The sequence below is a fragment of the Chenopodium album genome, chromosome 26 (assembly GCF_948465745.1).
Source record: "Chenopodium album chromosome 26, dcCheAlbu1.1, whole genome shotgun sequence".
NCBI classification, from domain to species: Eukaryota; Viridiplantae; Streptophyta; class Magnoliopsida; order Caryophyllales; family Amaranthaceae; genus Chenopodium; species Chenopodium album.
Window position 1 is genome coordinate 4,647,978 of NC_137859.1, and position 20,496 is coordinate 4,668,473.

Here is a 20,496-nt window from a genome sequence, read left to right on the forward strand (position 1 = left end):
ATACCACTACCTCTTATCAATTATCAATTTATCATCCATAAAGTGACTTATACCTACCTATTATCTTTGCTTTATTTTGATTTTTTAAAGGCTCTAAATTTTTATACGAAGAATTAATTAATTATAATAATGAAGAGAAGTAATCAAGTGACTTTTTGGGACTGCAAGCCCATACATAATTATATAGTCCGCCTCCTTTATTTGCTAATACTCCGTATTTGATTTGGTATCGATTTCCTCTCATAAAACACAAAAAATTCCTTGTGCTACGTACGCGCACTTGGCACTTATAATACTCTCATGATCATTTTGAAAAGTGTTTGGACTTTGGATGGATATGAATTGTTTTAATTGCAGCGAATGTGAAAATAAGTTTGTTAACAATTAAAAAGTTCTGGAAATAGTACCATCTGTGTCTTTAGGTAAAATTTGTTTGTGAGTGTTATATGGAGAAAGATACTGTAGATAGAGATGCATATGATGATGAATTTATGAGGAAAGATCGATGGATAACAATTTAATTAAAAAGAAAAAAAACATTTCAAAGAAGAGTTTTTATTAGAGAATTAGTAAAATTGATTTCAATTCAGTAAACATAATTACAGTTCAGCAAAATAAGGTGAAGTGAATAGAGCCTAATGTCACGGGCACTTATCTACTTGTTCTCATATTCCATTTATTTTCATTTTCATCTATTATAAAGAATCAACTGAAAATAGCTGTTTGATAATTATACAATAGTTCTATTTTCCTCTAGAAGGATGTTTTTTATTTTTTTTAATATAATAATATTTTTTATTAAAAATTAATTTGTTGTAATCATAGACTCATATAGTGGTGCAAATGTGATTATAAAGTTGATAATGAACGGCCTTGTGTACTTGTAAGTACAACGAATGACATAGGACTAATGAGGCCAATGTACTCGTCTTTTTCTGATTAAAAGGGAAATAAACCTAATTTTTCAAACATTTGTGACTTAATTAATATATACGTGGGCCTATTGTTTATTTATTTTTTTAAACCATACTTCCTGGGTGATTATTTTTACTTCCTGGGTGATTATGACACCATTGAATTTGAGATTTCATGTCATTATCAATAGATAATGGTATTCACGGAATTGATTTAATTTGAGAATAACCGAAGATAATTTGTTAAACCAGCCAATTCCAACTTTCAATTTAAGTCAAGATCGAGAGGAAGATTATATTGCTACGATATATTAAGACAATTGACAAATCAGCGATGGCCGACAATCAAATGAGGTCATGGATATTTTATGTTGTAACTAATTATTTCATGGATGATAACTAGGATTTTCTTAACAAAATATAAATAAAATCAATGAATTTGAATAAGAGTAGAAGTCAATCATGATTTTTATTTCATTTTTTTGTTTTGTTTGTTTTTTTGGGTGTTCAGAGAGCCACAAAAACATATGGGATGAAAATCGATCCTAAGATCTCCTAGAGCGGGGAAGTGAGCTCTAAATGGCTAACCGTATGAGCGATGTACTCCTTTCACCCTTGAACAATTGAAGTTATTTGGTAGAATTGTTAATAAAGATTTTAAGAGTTGAAACTTATAAGTAACTTAAATTGAAATAGTAGGTTAACCTGACTTGATTTCCAGCTCTTTAGTTTGTTTTTAGCTTTTTGTTATTAATCTTAAAAAATAAATTGAAATAGTATTTATGTGCATCTCAAAGCCTTATTTTTTGAAAACAAACCTAAAATATAGCCTGCAATGAAACCCTTCCAATTTATATGCCTCGCTATTATTATCACCACTACCTACATGGGCTACATCAACCTAGCCACTGATCCACTCATGTTATTCACTTTGAGTCTAATATGAAGATTCATCTCAAAATCAATTGATAATGAGAGAAAAAGTGGAGAACCTTATCAAATTTCATTATCCACCACTTCCTTTAATGTGCAAGAACTCAAATCAATAATTTCACTTTGTAATAAGGTTTCCAAAAGAAACAAAAATCGCTAATAAGTGGTTAGTTGTGTGTTTTGATGGAACTGATTCATATTCCATTTACTTCATATTTAGGCCATATTTAATGCCTTTCAATTTTCCACTTTCAAGTTTCAACCTCTAAACATACTTGTATTATTGTACAATATTGATTGATTGTTGGTACCCCTCCATGTTTTTTTAAGTGTTACAGTTTAACCGCACATAATTTTAGGCAACTTAATTGACTTAAATAAAAATAAGAGGTAACTGTGGTAGTTGGAGTATTAAAAAATTGTAAAAGAAAAATAATGAGGTTAATAATTTATTGAAAAGTAATTAACGTGAGAGGAAAGATATAATTAAAAAAAAAAGTAGTCGAGTTTGGTAGTATTTTAATGTAGCTTTTTGCAAAAAAAAAAAAAAAGTGTAACACTTATTAAAACATAGCCGGATTTAGTAAGTGTAACAATTATTAAAATACGGAGGGAGTAGTATTTCAGATGCAAATTGATGTCATTGCTACGTTGCTTTTTCAGTCTTGAGAAATGGCCCAAACATTAACCTTTGGCCCGATTTCAAACATCCTCGGAACCTCCCATACGACCATACAAAGCCCAGCCCAATCCATCACAACTCCAAAAAGTCAACCAGATTACAAAATTTGACAATTGCATAAACAGAGATTATCCCCAAAATTGTTGTCAATCTCTCTTTTCTCTTCTTGCTCTCATGGCAGAAACTGAGAAAATTCATGTGTTCTGGGAAGAGGGAATGTTGAAGCACAATACGGGTCGGGGTGTGTTCGATTCCGGGGAAGACCCGGGTTTTCTTGATGTCCTTGAAAATCACCCTGAAAATGGTGATAGGATCCGAAACATGGTTTCCATCCTTAAACGGGGCCCCATTTCTCCTTCCATTTCTTGGCATCATGGAACTCCTGCTTCTCTTCCTCAACTCCTTTCTTTCCACTCTCCAGGTTACTCTTCTCTTTTTTTCTTCTTAATTAAATTGCATTTTAGTAGTTTTTTGGGGTGTTTATGTTTGATTTATTCTTAATCTAACTTTGTATATCTGTAAGACTGTAAATTCATTACAAATTTGCTATTTTATGATAAAAGATAGAATCTTGTAATAGTATGATTTGGAAATACTTACTGATTCAGTGAACTTGTGATTTAATTTCTAGGGTTCCTAATTGTAAAATGAAGTAGTTTGATAGATTACTGATATGGGGTTTAAAGTGAGTACATTGTAGAATATATCCAGGAATTGGAAGAAGCAGATAAAGCAGGAGGGAAGATGTTTTGTGGTGGAACATTTCTAAACCCTGGTTCTTGGGAAGCTGCTCTTCTTGCTGCTGGCACTACTCTTTCTGCTATGAGATTTATATTAGATGGACATGGTAACATTGCCTATGCCTTAGTCAGGCCACCTGGTCATCATGCTCAACCCACTCGAGCCGACGGATATTGCTTCCTTAACAATGCCGGTCTCGCCGTTCAATTGGCATTAGATTCTGGTCGTTCTAAAGTGGCTGTTATTGACATTGATATTCATTATGGGAATGGGACTGCTGAAGGGTTCTATCGTTCTAATCGAGTTCTTACTACTTCGCTTCATATGAATCATGGTTCATGGGGTCCTTCACATCCACAAAATGGTACTATTGATGAGCTTGGTGAAGGAGAGGGGTTTGGATATAATATTAATATACCATTGCCTAATGGGAGTGGAGATCGTGGTTATGCGTATGCTGTGAAGGAGCTTGTTGTTCCAGCTATTCGGAAATTTGAACCGGATATGATTGTCTTGGTTGTTGGACAGGACTCCAGTGCAGTAAGTCTTTTTATTTTGGATTTGTAGATATATATGATGATGCTGTTGACTGACATTTTGACTTAAGAATTCACATCATTTGTTTAAATTATCTGTATCTTTATTTGCTATGACACTGTCCACTAGAGTGACTAGACTCCGAGAAGGATTTAGCACCTTGATGATGTTGATCATGATATTTAGGGGAACTGAAGGATATTCAATGGAGAGTTGTTCTTTGATCCTCATGTAGCTCCACCTCTAGTCTAGAATTTAATGTTCATGGGATAGTGTATATGAACCCCCCTGATTGATCGTAGTCCTACACTCTTACTGCTATTTACCTAGTTATGATTTGGATTATGATTAGTCAATGAGTCAAAATCATTATAGTAACCTAAGCAGCGTACAAAAGAGTTAGGAGTATGATTTACACCTTCATGCTTCACCAATAATAGGCATAAAAAGTTGTGAAACTGCTGCATGATTTCTATTCTCAAATCCTTATATTGGTTGTAGCAGGACAAGCGATAGTATAATTAAGTAATAATGTAAAAGCAGCTGCCCCACTTTAGGGAGGTCACATTGTAAATGTAAACAGTCGTAGCTCTTATGAGTCAAGAGAGTTAGAGAGGTAGCAGGTAGGGTTTTTATGAAATATTGATAGCAGTACACATTTTGGTCGAAGCAGTAGAGGTGCTGGCCTAATCTATCAAACACTATAAAGCCAAGTAGAATTAGCACTTTACAGAGTTACACTTGTTCCCTTCAATTAATTATCTAAAATTTAAATTTACTAGGAGCAATGTTTCTGTGATAGTTGTTGCTCAGGTCTCAAAAGTTGCTAGAATTTGTTTTCAAAGCCTTGAAGGCAGAGAAACTCTGGTAGTTATCGATAATATTTTGTTTTCCTGACTGGATGGAGAGCCTGTATCTCTCATTTATTGTGTCTTCATTGTTAAACTTGTAATATGTCAAGAGCTGCAATATTTTCTGGGAACTCGCATATTTCTTCAAGTTCATTTCTGAGTGCCATGAGTAACACCTTTCTATGCTTACCTTTTGTCTCTTCCCACCTAAACCTATATAATCATCAAGTAAGACAGTTGGGTCAAAGTTAGATGTATGAAAAACTTTTTAGCTTAATGAAAGGACCATGGTAGTCATATGAGATACTGGTTGGGATTGGGGGGGGGGGGGTGGGGGGTGGGGGATGGGATAAGTCTTATGCTTATAACACTCGCTACGTTTAATTATTGTTCTTCCTACAATTGTGTTTATCAGAAACAGCTTTATAATTCTTAGTCATAATATTAAGCAAAGTGGTTTACAGTTCTTAGATGTTTCTCACGGTCGCCATTCACCACACAAGATGTTTGTTTAGTGTAGGATCCATCAGACCATCATCTTTATATTCCTTAGTTCTGTTGTAATCTGTTATTTCAGCTTTCACCCTAATAATTCTCATAATAAATTTGAACTAAATCATCACCTCTTTCTTCTGTATATACAGTTTGACCCAAATGGAAGGCAGTGCTTGACAATGGATGGATACAGAGCAATAGGAAGAATAGTTCGTGGCCTGGCCAATGCACATTGTAACGGCCAACTTCTTATTGTTCAGGAAGGTGGCTACCATATTACATATGCAGCCTATTGTCTTCATGCAACACTTGAAGGTGTGCTGAATCTTCAAATCCCTCTATTATCTGATCCTATTGCTTACTACCCTGAGGATGCTGATTTCACTAAGAAGGTCATCGATAGGATGAAGAAATATTACACAATAAATGTTCCATTTCTAAGGGAAATCAGTCAAACCAAGGAGCAAACCTGAAGCTGGTTCCTTCTTTGATATTTTACCTCTACTTCTACTGACCGTGTGAAATGTGAATACTATATGTAAGTGTAAACTTTAATTTTGAGGATTACGGGTGCGGTATTTGTGTTATACACCCAAAATTGTGTTTTCCTAACGTCAGACAGCTCATAAGTGTTACATAAATTCTGGGGTTAATTGTGATATTATGATGTGTGTAGCCTTATGGGTGTTGTAATTGTTTGTAAATATGCTATTACAGTGGCGTTATATGTAAATCATAACTTGTAATGCAGATTGATGGTGAGATTGGTAAAGGCCTCCGAATTCATGGTGAAATAAAAGCCTGATTTCTTGCAGCAAGTATGCGTATCTTTTTCTATCTTTACATTAAAAATATCTGGTTATCGATCAATTAGCATTATTCTTTGAAATCTAAAAATGATGATTCAATAAATTGATTAGCAGACAAACATGGGCCTGAGACTTTTCAGGGGGAAAATAAAAACCATAATTGAAATTTTGAAAGGTAGGGAGGCAAAATGGGGTCTATAATCAATGGCTTTTTGTTCACTAAAAAAACAAGTCTTGACTGGACAATAGAATAATAATGTTGAATTTTAAAAATAATTGTGAAGTATTTGAATTTGTTGATTAGCACGTTTTGTCTATCTTATTATGTGTTCAAATTTGATTAGAGGGAATCAAGGATATGGGAGATGGGATTGGTTCTTGTTTGTACGTAGCACTGCCAACAAAGATTAACCCACACCCACACATCTCAAATTCTTGTCCCTCTAAATTTCAGTATGACTATGCTTTGCAAAACTTGTGGTTTGAACATGTACTGTCTGCTGTGCTTCTTCAGTTTTAGATGTTTGCATGATCAATGGTTTCAATTGGTATTGCTTCTGAATTTATTTTCAGCAATCGACATGTTTTATTAGTCTATACTGCGTGTTTTGGGAAATTTCAAACTTGATTGATTTGACCGGGATCCATATAGGTCGTATAGTGTTTTATTAGCCTATTTAAGCATTTTTCCATATGGAGTATTTGTCTAGCACAAAATGGTGTGAATGAGAAAGGTTCGTGCAAGACTAACGAAAATGCAAGAATTTGAATGTTAAACTCCAACTTAGACTTTTTTTTTCTCTGAGTTCAACTTTTACAGAGTAAATCCTAATCCTTTGATGAAAAAAAAGGATATATTGGGCGTGACTGAAGATGAAAGAGACCACAATCCAGACAAACAACAAAAGTGAGTTATCATCATATCACAAAACCAACTAGGCAAATAGTAGATTTCATGACCAACTTTCTGTATACAAAGAAAGCAATAGTCTGATTATATTGCCTCAGCAAAAAGAAGCTGAGCATCAGGAATCAATGACAAAGATAGGATCTTATATTCCATTATTGTACAACAAATCCCATACCTGATTCCCCCATATCAACTTGCTTCATTTTTTTATTAGTATCTCTATATGCTCATACATATAGATGACATAGTGGTTAGGATGGGGAAATCAAGAATGAGGAGCTTCAATTCCTAATTATTGAGTATAATCCTATCCTAAAGAAATCATTGGGTACATGTACACTCTATAATTGCTATACTCACCCTATACCCGTACCAATAAATAAATAAATAAATAAATAACGTGTTAGTGTTGTAACTAAGGTCTCAATAATGTATCATCTAACACCGTAAGTCCATTGGTTGAAGCATCCAATTAATAATCACTGCAAATAGTGTATAAATCACATTAAATTGCTATTTAATTAGAGATCAGTTTGCATTCAAATCAAAACAATTAGATCTAATAAGTCGATGCCAATAAACTATCCTTATTGTGAAATCTATTAGTGTCACAATCTAATTTTTGTTTTTGTTGAATTTGATTTGATAAGCCACACCCATAAAAGTCCCATACTACATAGTTTTCTTTCTAATTTGTTGAAATCAATTGGTAAAATAGCATTTTTGAAAATTTTGTTGTCCTTATTCTTTTTACAAAAGTTTTAAAAAAGCGGGTTTACAATAAGTTATTGAATGGCAGTGGTTATGGACTTATGGCCCAATTACACGTGTGAAATTTCACTCTCATATTTTCTCTCTCCTGCTTTTTTTTTTCTTCTGTTTTTTTTTTCCTCTGCTCTTCTTTTTCTCTCTCCTCTTCTTTACCCCTCTTTCTAGTTTCTATCTCCTTGGTTCTTCAATTTCACTCTCGTTTTTCTATCTAATCTTGGTTTTCAACTTAATTTTGTAATTTCTTTTGTTAATTTTTCTTTTACATCCAATTTTGAGGTATGTATGTTCATCTATTTTTTGTATTTTTTGTTATTTTAAGGTATGTTCATGTAAAATTCGATTTTGATTTTAGTTTTCGAATATAATGGCGAATGTTAAGCCTTCAAAGAAGGAGACAATTGCTCCTCCTACTACTAGTTCAAACGAAAAAGTTGAAGGTATATTTTCTGAATTTTGTGACCCATTTTTTTTTTGAAGGTCGGCGGACAGTACTGTGTTTTTGTAAAATATGGGTCACTTTTGTGAAAAAAATGGTCACTTTTGTGAAAAAAAGGGTCACTTTTATATAAAAAAAAAGGTTCATTTTTGTGAAAAAAAAAAACACTTTTCTTAAAAAAAAGGGTCACTTTTGTAAAAAAAGGGGTCACTTTATAAAGAAAAAAGGGTCACTTTTGTAAGAAAAAGGGTCACTTTCCGCAAATTGTTCGATGTACAATAAAATTATTGTAAACCGGGGGCATGCAAAAGTAATTGTATTCTTTTCTCCTACGATGGAACCCACACTCCTTGTTTCTTTTATATGAAGTATTCATAATATATTTAAAATTTTCTTAAAAAAAAAAATTTTGAGTCCAAAAATGATTTGTTGCAATATATAGGATGGAAAAAGTAAAATAAAGACATATTTGTGAGACTTAAAGATTACAACTTTTCTCGTTGATTTCTAAAATTGAAGGATAAATTAGGTTGATTTTCTTTTTAATCCTTCGATAATGGTTAAAAAAAATAAAAATAAAAAATTAAAAAATTAAAAAAAAAAGTCCAAATTTTCAAAAAAAAAAAAAAAAAAAAAAAAAAAAAAAAAAAAAAAAAAAAAAAATTATAGTCCAAATTGTATGCTAGAAGTGGAGCATACACATGAACACTTGGAATAGAATGTAAGATGAAAATGAAGAAACTAACTCTCCTTATACCTAGATGGCATATCTTAGAGTTGAAATGAGATATTGTACAATAGGTCAAGGGTTCAAGGGTTGGTAAGTTGAAGAACAACAACAAAAAAGATGAAAATGAAGAAAGATGACGTGTGTCGGTGAGAAGCTTCAGAAACACAACAAAACAAAGGTACAACATTGTTTGTTTCTTGTATTTATTCCTGATTTACCCTCAACAAGCGGCATTTTCTCAGGAACTCAGGCTCCTTTATTTATAATTATAGCGACAGTTATCCCCACCAAAATATGGCTTTTTTCCGTGATTAATTATTACATTAATCACAGTAATTAACACTCTCACTCTATTACACAACACACACTTTCAAACTCTGAAACTGCACATTAATCCATTAGTACGGCATTTTCCCAACCTAAATTCACTCTTCTTCTACAGTTTCCAGTTGACAGTCTTACCACCCAATTCAATTCTATATTCTCCAATTTAAGAAACTAAATCATTTTAGGGTTCTTCTTCCTTTTTCTGTTTGAATTTAATCTTTCTTTTGACAATTCCTTACGTAACACTAAGTTCATCCCCCATTACACTCTTCTCTTAAATTCTCAAACATACATTGAATTTTCCAAAATGTGTTTCATTTTTCGCCTTTGATGTAATTCATATGTTCAAATCAATTTATGATGATGATGATGATGCAAAAGCAACAGAATTTATTATCTCTGTGGTTAGCATTGTTGGGTTTTTGTTTAAATTCTGTGGTTTGGTGTGTGACTGATCCAAATGATCTGAGAATTCTGAATGATTTCAGAAAAGGTCTGCAAAATCCAGAACTTCTTCAATGGCCAAAGGGTGATGATGATCCATGTGGCTCCAAATGGAAACATGTGTTTTGTTCGGGTAATCGGGTCACTCAAATTCAAGTTCAGAATTTGGGTCTTAAGGGTACTCTTCCTGCTGAATTCAACCAGCTTTCTAAAATGTCCAATTTGGGTCTTCAAAGGAACCAATTTCATGGGAAATTGCCAACTTTTAATGGGTTGTCAGACTTGGAATTTGCATACTTGGATTTCAACAATTTTGATGAAATTCCTTCTGATTTCTTTGAGGGTCTTACTAGTGTTAGGGTTTTAGAATTAGATAATAACCCTCTTAATGCAACAAAAGGCTGGTCATTGCCTCCTAATGTGGCTCAATTAACCAACTTGGTTAATTTTTCACTGACTAGTTGTAATTTGGTTGGTCCATTGCCTCAATTTCTTGGTTCATTGCCTTCTCTTAGTGCTTTGAGGCTTTCTTATAATAAGCTCTCTGGAGTTATTCCAATGAGTTTCAACAATTCCATGTTGCAGATTCTATGGTTGAATGATCAGGAAGGTGGAGGAATGAGTGGGCCAATTGATGTCATTGCTTCAATGACTTATCTTACTCAACTTTGGCTTCATGGGAATCACTTCACTGGTACTATACCAGAGGGTATTGGTAGTTTAATCTCACTAAAAGATGTTGATCTCAATGGGAATCAGCTAGTCGGTCGAATCCCTCAAAGTTTGGCTTCATTGGAGCTGGAGAGGTTGGATTTGAATAACAATATGTTAATGGGTCCTATCCCCAAGTTCAAGTCTGGTAATGTTTCTTATGACTCGAATTCGTTTTGTCAATCAACTCCTGGACTACAATGTGCACCAAATGTGAATGCTCTTTTAGATTTTCTTTCTGATATCAATTATCCTGTTCCTCTTGCTTCTCAATGGTCTGGTAATGATCCTTGTAAAGGGGCTTGGTTAGGTGTCACTTGCAATTCTGATTCTGAGGTTGTTGCTCTTAACTTGCCTAATCGAAATCTTAGTGGCACTCTTAGTCCTTCTGTTGCTACCTTGGATTCGTTGCGTCAAATTAGGTTGGCAAGAAACCATTTCACTGGTCAAATTCCTGCTAACATAACTCGGTTAAAGTCTTTGACATTGTTAGATGTTTCCCAAAACAATTTCAAACCTCCATTGCCGAAATTCCATGCTGGTGTTCAGATAGATATTGATGGAAATCCTTCTCTTGTTTCTAATCATAGTGGGAAATCACCTTCTCCTGTTGATCATCCACCACCCCTTAGTAGTCCACCAGTGGTTGATTCCCCTTTACCAACTCCATCCCCTGGCTCGTCTCGAGGAAGTGTGAGAGCACCTGCACCTGAAAAAAAACATTCCCCTGGTGTTGCCTCGAAGCAGAGTTCAAGTGATTCCTTGAAAGAAAACACCAAACCTCAAAAATCAAAAAGAACTGCCTTCATTATTGTAGTTGCTGCTATTGCTGCTGCTGTTGTGGTAATTCTTCTTTCGATCCTGATTTATGTATTCTGTTGTAAGAAGAACAATGCTACTGCTGAGGCACCTTGTTCTGTGGTTGTTCATCCAAAGGACCCATATGATCCAGACAATATGGTTAAGGTTGCAGTCTCGAGTAACAACACTGGAAGCTTATTTACCAAAACTGGTAGTAGTTCTGGGAGTAGAAACAGCAGCCCAATGGGAAATTCTAATTCTCATGTAATAGAATCCGGAAATTTGGTTATTTCAGTTCAGGTTCTTCGTAAAGTGACCAATGATTTTGCCCCGGAAAATCAACTTGGTCGTGGTGGGTTTGGAGTAGTTTACAAGGGAGAACTTGAAGATGGGACTATAATAGCAGTTAAGAGAATGGAGGCTGGGGTGATTAACAGCAAGCAATTGGATGAATATCAGTCTGAAATTGCAGTCTTGTCTAAGGTTAGGCATCGCCATTTAGTGTCTCTTTTTGGTTACTCCACGGAAGGCAATGAGAGGCTTTTGGTTTATGAGTACATGCCTCATGGGGCTCTAAGCAGGCACCTGTTCCATTGGAAAAATCTTAATTTGGAACCTTTGTCTTGGAAAAGGAGGCTTGTTATTGCTTTGGATGTTGCAAGAGGGATGGAATATCTTCACACCTTAGCACATCAAAGCTTCATACACCGTGACCTCAAATCTTCCAATATTCTCTTGGATGACGAGTTTAGGGCGAAAGTTTCTGACTTTGGGTTGGTGAAACTTGCTCCTGATAGAGAGAAATCTGTTGCAACCAGACTTGCAGGAACTTTTGGGTACCTTGCTCCTGAATATGCTGGTATGTTGCATTCATTGTATGAATTATTATGCCTGTCTTAATTTATCATTTTAATACACAACCATATTTTAATTTTGTTTTTATCAACATTATATGCAACACAGTAATGACATATGTAGAATTGTAGAGTCTTAAAGGTGCAAAAGTATGTTGCATAAATTATGTCATCATTCTTCAGTAAAAATGGTTGCACATATACTCAAGTCTTCATTAGACTTTTCGAATAAAATTGGTTCTGTTTGTACTGTTTGGACTTAGCACTTGTTGTATATGTTCGCAGTTCAGTTGGTTATGCAATTCTGTGGAAAAAATATAAAGTGCACATTCTTTGAAGATACATTGCTACTGTGGGGTGTATAAATGTAGCTGACATTAAAGTTACTAGTTATATTCTCTGGTGTTTTGTGAATTTAATTATGAATGTTGCTGGTTGACTTTTCGAATCATACTATTATTTAGCCTCTGGAAATTTTACCAACCTTTTTGCTTCTTGTCATTTCCAACCCAGTGACAGGGAAGGTTTCAACTAAAATTGATGTCTTCAGCTTTGGGGTAGTACTAATGGAACTATTAACTGGATTAGTGGCACTTGATGAGGAACGTTCTGAAGAGAGCCGGTATTTAGCCGAGTGGTTTTGGAGAATAAAATCAAGCCAAGAGACATTAATGCCCGCAATTGATCCAGCTCTGGACATCAAAGAAGATGCTTTCGAAAGCATAAGCATAATAGCTGATCTTGCAGGGCACTGCACTGCAAGAGACCCTAACCATCGGCCAGATATGGGGCATGCTGTGAGTGTGCTTGCACCACTAGTCGACAAATGGAAGCCGTTTGATGAAGATGTAGAGGATTATTCAGGGATTGATTACAATCTGCCACTGAGAGAGATGTTAAAGGGATGGCAAAATGAAGCAGATAAAAGCAAGGGGAATAGCAGTGCAAGTATGGATGATAGCAGGGGAAGTATACCTGCTAGGCCTACTGGATTTGCAGACTCTTTCACTTCAGCGGATGCCCGATAAGTTTAAAATATAGAGTAAATCCTTTATACATTAGGCGAATAAGTTTTCTCCATTAAATTAAATGGAAGTTTCTCCTCTCTTTGGAGTAGTATCACAATCTGACACATTTAAGTGTTCAGAAATTTTGTGCTTTTATCTGGCTGAATGGCTGATTAAAAAAGAAATTGTTTTTCTTAGTGTGTACATCTACAAGAAACCCCCCTCGGATTTGGTATTAAAATATCACAGTCCTGTGATTCATTGTTTGTACAAATTAATATAATGATAATAATAGTACTATAATTTCATGGTATTTTACTACCTTTGGTTTATTTTACTATGGAGTCTGTTTTCATCAGAATTACCAAGAGTGAATCACTGAATTGAATGATGTTTTACTGTTTATATTCAATAATGGGTTGATACTTGATAGAAACAATCTAATCTATATTAAAATACTCAAAACATACGAAGTATTAGTATTTTTTATATAAAAAATAAAATAAAATAAAAAATTCTTGTATATAATCCACAATCATGTAAAGTGCATAAATTCATAATTATCTAAAGTATGGGTTATTTTGATATAATTCAAACTTTAGTTTAGCTCATATACTGTCATTTTTTTTTACAAATTCCAGGAGTCTACGAAATGGCGTTTAGCAGCGCCACTCCAACTCAATTCCAACTCCAATTACAACTCCAACAACACCAACACCCGCCAATTCCACCTTCAAATTCAATTCCAAAGCATAACAACAACAACATCTCTCTTAGACAATCCCACAAACAGGTTGTCCCCATTATTCCATGGACTAGTTCCATTGCTCGCCATTCCAAAAATGGCAACCTTTCTGCAGCATTCAATGAATTCAATCGAATGCGATTTTCTGGCATTCACCCTAATCATATTACATTCATCACTCTTCTCTCTGCAATTGCGCATTACCCTTCTCAAGCTAAACGATTTGCTGCCCCAATTCATGCTTATGTTCGAAAATTGGGCCTTAACACCCTTAACGTCAAGGTGGGTACTGCCCTTGTTGATATGTACTCTAAGTGTGGCTTTGTTCATTTCGCAAGACTCTGTTTTGATGAGATTTTTGATAAAAATTCACTGTCTTGGAATACTATGATTGATGGCTATATGAAGAATGGAAAGATTGATGATGCACTCCAACTGTTCGATGAAATGCCTGTTAAAGACGCTGTTTCTTGGACCGTGTTAATTGGTGGCTTTGTGAAGAAGGGTCTTGATGACAAGGCTTTGGACTGCTTCTATCAGATGCTACTTGCAGGGGTTGACCCAGATTATGTAACTATTATTGCTGTGCTTTCTGCGTGTGCTAATTTAGGCGCGCTTACTTTAGGGTTGTGGATTCATAGGTTTGTCATGGGGAAGGAGTTTAAGGATAACATTCGTCTTTGTAACACTTTGATAGAGATGTATTCACGATGTGGCCGTGTAGATTTTGCTCGTGAAGTTTTCGACAATATGCCAACTCGTACTTTGGTGTCATGGAATACAATGCTAGGCGGATTTGCTGCTAATGGCCATGTTGAAGAGGCGTTAAAGCTTTTTGATAAGATGCAGAGAGAAGGATTCAATCCTGATGGAGTAAGCTTCACTGGTGCTCTTACTGCTTGCAGTCATGCTGGTTTTGTAGATCAAGGGCTCAAGTACTTTGATGACATGCAAAGAGTTTACAATCTTTCTCCTCGAATTGAGCATTATGGTTGCTTAGTTGATCTCTACAGCCGCGCAGGGAGGTTAGAGGATGCGTTGAATGTCATAAAAAACATGCCAATGAAGCCTAATGAAGTGGTCTTAGGATCACTATTGGCAGCATGCAGAGATTGTGGGGACATTGGCTTAGCAGAGGTGGTCATGAAATATATAGTTGAGTTGGATCCAAGCTCTGATTCAAACTATGTGATGCTTGCAAATATGTATGCTGCTGTTGGAAGTTGGGAGGGTGCAAACAAGGTTCGAAGAAAAATGAAAACTCGTGGGATACAAAAGAGACCCGGAGTAAGCTCAATTGAAATAGAAGGTAGCATTCATGAATTTATGGCCAGTAATAAGTCTCATTCTGAGACAGATTCTATCTATGAAATTCTAAAGCTTCTGTCATATGAACTCGAGAATTATGGATATGTTCGAGAAGCTTCAATACCAGAATTTTAAGGTGATCTCAACTCCAATACCAGGATAATTTCAAAGTTCTTGCACTAGTTTGACATATCATTCTACAAAATCCAGATTATATTGATAATTTATTTTTAATTTTGTACAAGCTTATACTTATTTTCCAACATACTCTTTAGCATTTGACCATGTTTAGCAATTTTTCACAACAAAAATAGTTACAGTACACAGCAATGGAAATTATGTGTCCTATCAACTACCCCCTCCTGAGAAACATTAACAGCAAAACAGCAAAGATGTAGTCAATACTCACACTAATCTTGTAGCGTCCAATGTTTACCTCTGACAGTAATCTCATATTTTCCATGGATTTTGCAGGCTGCAAGAAAAGCTCTCCATAAACCAGCATCAGGCTCCATCTCCATACTCTCAACAACCCCTTTGGCTTGTTCAATTCTCCCAGCTCTACCCAACATATCAACCATACAAGTACAATGTTCCTTGCTTGGCCTCAACTCAAACCTCTTAACCATCATCTCAAAATATTCCTCCCCCTTCTCTACTCTTCCTCCATGACTACATGCCGTAAGCAATGTAGTAAACGTAGCCCCATCAGGCCGAACACCGGAATCCAACATCCTATCAAACAACCAAAAGACCTCATCAGAGTCCCCATGCATTCCGTAAGCACCCATCATGGCACACCAAGTAATCAAGTTTCTCTCAGGCATTTTGTCAAACACCTTACGCGCAGACTGTAAGTCACCACATTTACCATACATTGTGATCAAGGCATTACAATGAGCAAGATCGAAACTGAACCCATGTACCAAAACAAAACCGTGGAGTCTGCGGCCAAGTCTTAGAAAGGAAAGGGCAGCGACGGATTTAAGAACAGCAGGAAGGGTATTGAGGTCAATTGATTTGCGTAATAGAAGCATTTGATGGAAAGAAGCGAGAGAAAGATGGAATTGATTGGTGGAAGAGTAACCCCTGATAATGGTGTTGTAAAGAAAGGTGGATTTACAATTTGTAAAAGAGAAGATAAGCTGAGCATCGGACATTTGAGAACAAGCGGAGTAAGAAGAGACGAGCTTTGCTCGAATGAAGTCATTGTGAGAAAAGCCGAGTTTGATAGTTTGGGAATGGAGTATGCCGAGTTTATGGAGGTTCTTGGCGTTGCAACATTGTTCCAGAAGCGAGGCGTAGGAAGGAATGTCTCGAGGAAGACCCATTGCTTCCTTTGCTGCGGGTATTGCCTTTCTCAATTGCTATTGCTAATCTTTCTTTGTATATTTCCCGCCAAATTACCGAATTACAAGAATGTTATGTTAGGTACTCCGTACCCCTGAGACTAATTTTTGTTTCTTTGCAGTTTGCACTTTCATGTTAATTAATAAATCACTTTTTTTTTTTTTTTTTTTTTTTGAGGAAATTAATAAATCACCTTATACATAGTAAGAAATATGTCTCTTAAGTCATCCAATTCTCCCATAAAAAAAAATTAATAAAAAAATCATCAATATTTCTATTTTTTTTCTTTTCTTTGAGGTAAATCAATATTTCTATCTTGTTGTGTGAAAAATTATAAAAATTACTTTAATCTTAAAACTAATACTAGTAAAGTCATAAGGATATGGGTACAATTTGTGGTTAAAAAAAAAAAAAAAAAAAAAAAAAAAAAAAAAAAAAAAAAAAAAAACCTAATCAATATTGAGTAGAAAAGGGGCTCGGACTAATAACATTTAAAGATCATATGCTCAGCAAAGTTATATAGTGTGCCATGTGCAAGATATAATTGATCAACTTTCAAGAAATTACATTAGATGAATTTGGCAAGAGACTCGTAAGTAAGCAATTTTGTGAGGAAAAACTGCAATATGAATTGAAGGCCATATATAGGAATTAAGGGTCTGTTCTCTTACGTTGAAATCTAATTCAGTTCAACTCCTAATTTCCTTCTTTTATAAAATATTCAATTCAGTTCAGGCCCTTAGAATGGAGATAATATGATCATACACTCACATAGATTAAAGTAATACAAGTAGTTGTTTAACTTGTTAGGTGTAGTGCAGCTTACAATTCAAGTTACAAATGTTAAATGTAGAAATATCATGTGGTTCAATCCAATATGGATATGTCAAACTTCAATGTCACTTGAAAGGTTATGTTAGCTAGCTGTACAAATATGACGTAATAATTCAGAGATGTTAATACAGCATTACTTGACTTGATTTGTGACACTCACACTGGCCTGGATCAGAGTTTTAATTATTAGAGATTTCTCCAACAAATTAAACCTTTCAAAATTTCTACCTCCATTTGATTCTTGCAGTCCACTTCACTACTTCACTCAAAACTCCTTTTTTATTATTCATTTCATATCACCTTTCCTATTCTATGCAACACTGTTTCTTTTACGTTTTTTCCATTTAATTTAAAATTAAACCATGCATCATAGCCAAAACTCAAGTTTTTTTTTTTTTTTTTTTTTTTTTTTTTTTTTTTTTTTTTTTTTTTTTTGTTTTTTGGGGAAGAGATTTAAACTCAAGCATGGTCCTCATATTATCAAAAAAAGGGAAATTATATATTTATATAGAATGAAGTTAAATATAATATGTTGCTATATACTACTCCGTATAACATAATTGCATTTCATATTTGCATACAATAAAAATTATAAGGATACGTAATTACGTGCTAATAGAAAATTATCAGAAAATTTCTATTGTTATATATTGAAAAAGACAAATTAAAGCATTAACCAAGAAAAGGATGAAAATTAGTAGACAAAAAGTAGACATGGCACAAACAGAACATCCTGGTCCGATCCTTAGTTACTAGAGGAGTATATAATACTATTTTCAAGTGCAATATTAGAACCAAAATGTAGAAGATGATCTTCCTTATAAAACAAGAAGATGATCATGGACTGTTCCTGGGCCTTCTTTGAGGACTGCCTTGGTGGTGTATTGGGTCTGGTCCACCAGGGACTGTCCTCAATTCATCACCATAGTTGGGCCTTTGTTGGGCTTTTGATACGTCCATCAGAAACTGCACTCAAAAACAATTTACACATAAATTATTTAGTTTTGGGAGAAGAATATTATGGTAATGTGATAAATAGTACGTGTGATACAAGTAGTAGCTTAGGCAGTGACCTTTCTGTTAGGAAGATGAAGATCAAGGTCAGCATTAACAGCCATTTGAGCAAAGTTGCATTCATATCCGGGTGTACAATCTGCATTATATATCATTGAAAACAATACACAAATTATATATATATTTTAGTAGCATATCATTTATATTAATGTATGTATATGTTTTATGTATAATTGCAAAACAAATTGAAGAAACATGTTTAACAAGAGAGAGAAAGAGATACCAAGAGCAGAAGCAGAAGGCAAGTCGATGAGGAAAAGGCCAGAAAGTAGAAGCAAACTGAGAGCAATAGTAGTGGTAGTAGTAGCCATCTTAGTTTTCAAAAAAACTTAAGAAAACGAAAACAGAGAAAAAGCAGCTTAACTAGTTAGTGAGGGTGGATGGTAAGCTTAGCTTTGCCTCCGACATTCAATATATATATAGGGAGGGAGGGTGCGTGCTGTGGGTGGGATTATATTAGGGCTAGTTATTACTGTTCGGTTAAATGGTTAATATAGAAAGTAGAAATTCACATGCAAAAATAACAGATACAAGTACTTCTATTGATTACTTTATATTTATGGGATTTTTTAAAAAGTTGTTTGATTTGCAATGTGAAAAGTAATTTTTTATAGGAATTAAGTTGTAAGTTCCTAAAAATCAATTATCATTAACATAATTCAAAAGAAAGAAAAATAGTCATCAGGAATGACATGTATCTCTTCCTAGTGCTATTTTTTCCCTCATTTTTTTTTTACTTCAACTACTTGTATTAAGTTATTCTATCTTTTTATCTATTCATCAAATTCAAATCATATACTTGTGATTTACTTTCCTACAAAATAATATTTATTTATATATAATTTGAAGGAGTTATGTCTTCGATAAGTGCAATTACTAGATATATCATAGGATCACAGTTATGGAGATAATAAGTTCATACTATAAGGTTGCCAATGTCTGTTGCTAGATATGACAATTGGACTTTGGGCTTGTCAAATGGTCCAAAGCCTTATAGGATGGATCCTACAAGGTCACACACTAGAGTATTGGGTTAAACAAGTTGGAGGCCCATTATTGGGCCTCATGAGTATATGACACATCTTATGTTTGGGCTTGGATTGTAAGTAGAGTTCAATTAGGATTTGGACATGGTTTTATTTCTGGATACGATCTATAAATATAAACCATGCCTAGGGTTGCATGACATAACAATTTACACACTGTGAATTGTCAGACAAGCAACCAAGAAATCCCAAACTCTAATTCTCTCTCTCTCGCTTTCGGCCCTCCCCTTCTCCTCCCCTTATTCCGTGCGTTTCCCCTCCATTGGTGGTGCGTGTGGTGGTGCGTGGGTGGTGTTGTGGTGTGCTCGTGACTCTAATCTCCGTAGAAGGTTGATTGAAGCGTTCGGTCACAACTAACTAGCATTAGTGGAGGTTTAATCCGTGCTCGTGGACTAAGTAGAGGAATCACACGTGGGGTTCTTTGTCTCCCTTGTTCTTGCTCGATCACTAGTGGAATCACGCTTCAAAGGTATAATTCTTACTTCTTTATGTGTTATGCATGAGATCCTTGGTTTGGTGCTATGTGAATATGATTCATGTAAATTCCGCATTTAGTACCTATAATCTCCTACATAATTCACATATTTTTCATATCTTTTATTGTATATACTATTACTTATATCTATATTATAACTTCGCATAAATTACATTGATTTTAAAATATATTTTATTGACTTTGATTTTTGATTCCAAATAATCGATTATATTAGAAATATGATAAGTATTTTTCATAGTTGATATATATGTGAATGTGTCATTATTGTTTATTCAATTTCAAAAATATTTGTACAAGTTTTTTTTTCACAACTTATTACGGAGTACTAATTTAATTATCTCTTTTTTTCTACGGAATTAATAATTTGATTTATAAATCGTGCATCGTAGTGGCACTATACTAGTTACTCCGTGATTGATAAACATAGAGTACAATATAAACGTACTTCGTGAGTAGTACATACGTGTATGATACAATGATTGCATAGTGCAGCCATATCTGAATTCTAATATACTTGTAGGAATTTTTACTTTACAGAAAAATGAAAAATGAAATTGATAAAATGAGTGAAGTAATTTTACAAAAAGAAGGGATATGTGATATCTGCATCTGCATGCAATTAACTCTATATCTGGATTGACATTTATACGTCACCGTACTATCACTGAGCATAGCCGTCATACCTGTTTA

General features: G+C 34.6%; 2 protein-coding genes and 2 pseudogenes across 3 annotated transcripts; 3 read left to right on the forward strand and 1 right to left on the reverse strand.

The window, feature by feature from the left end:
* Nucleotides 1–2,666: 2,666 nt before the first annotated feature.
* Nucleotides 2,667–5,967, forward strand: LOC145617793 (histone deacetylase 8-like). Its single transcript, XM_081672543.1, has 3 exons — nucleotides 2,667–2,950; nucleotides 3,230–3,810; nucleotides 5,303–5,967. Exons 1-3 carry the CDS (start codon nucleotides 2,704–2,706, stop codon nucleotides 5,624–5,626), a joined length of 1,152 nt encoding a protein of 383 aa, XP_081528669.1. The 5' UTR covers nucleotides 2,667–2,703; the 3' UTR covers nucleotides 5,627–5,967.
* A 3,209-nt stretch (nucleotides 5,968–9,176) lies between these two features.
* Nucleotides 9,177–13,266, forward strand: LOC145617249 (receptor protein kinase TMK1-like). The gene is made up of 2 exons (XM_081671942.1): nucleotides 9,177–11,951; nucleotides 12,460–13,266. Exons 1-2 carry the CDS (start codon nucleotides 9,494–9,496, stop codon nucleotides 12,972–12,974), a joined length of 2,973 nt encoding a protein of 990 aa, XP_081528068.1. The 5' UTR covers nucleotides 9,177–9,493; the 3' UTR covers nucleotides 12,975–13,266.
* Nucleotides 13,267–13,597: 331 nt separating this feature from the next.
* On the forward strand, nucleotides 13,598–15,565 carry LOC145618194 (pentatricopeptide repeat-containing protein At1g05750, chloroplastic pseudogene; annotated as a pseudogene). The gene is made up of 2 exons (XR_014107868.1): nucleotides 13,598–15,142; nucleotides 15,481–15,565. The product of XR_014107868.1 is annotated as a pentatricopeptide repeat-containing protein At1g05750, chloroplastic pseudogene (transcript).
* LOC145616215 (putative pentatricopeptide repeat-containing protein At3g11460, mitochondrial pseudogene) lies at nucleotides 15,355–15,884 on the reverse strand (annotated as a pseudogene).
* Nucleotides 15,885–20,496: the final 4,612 nt, after the last annotated feature.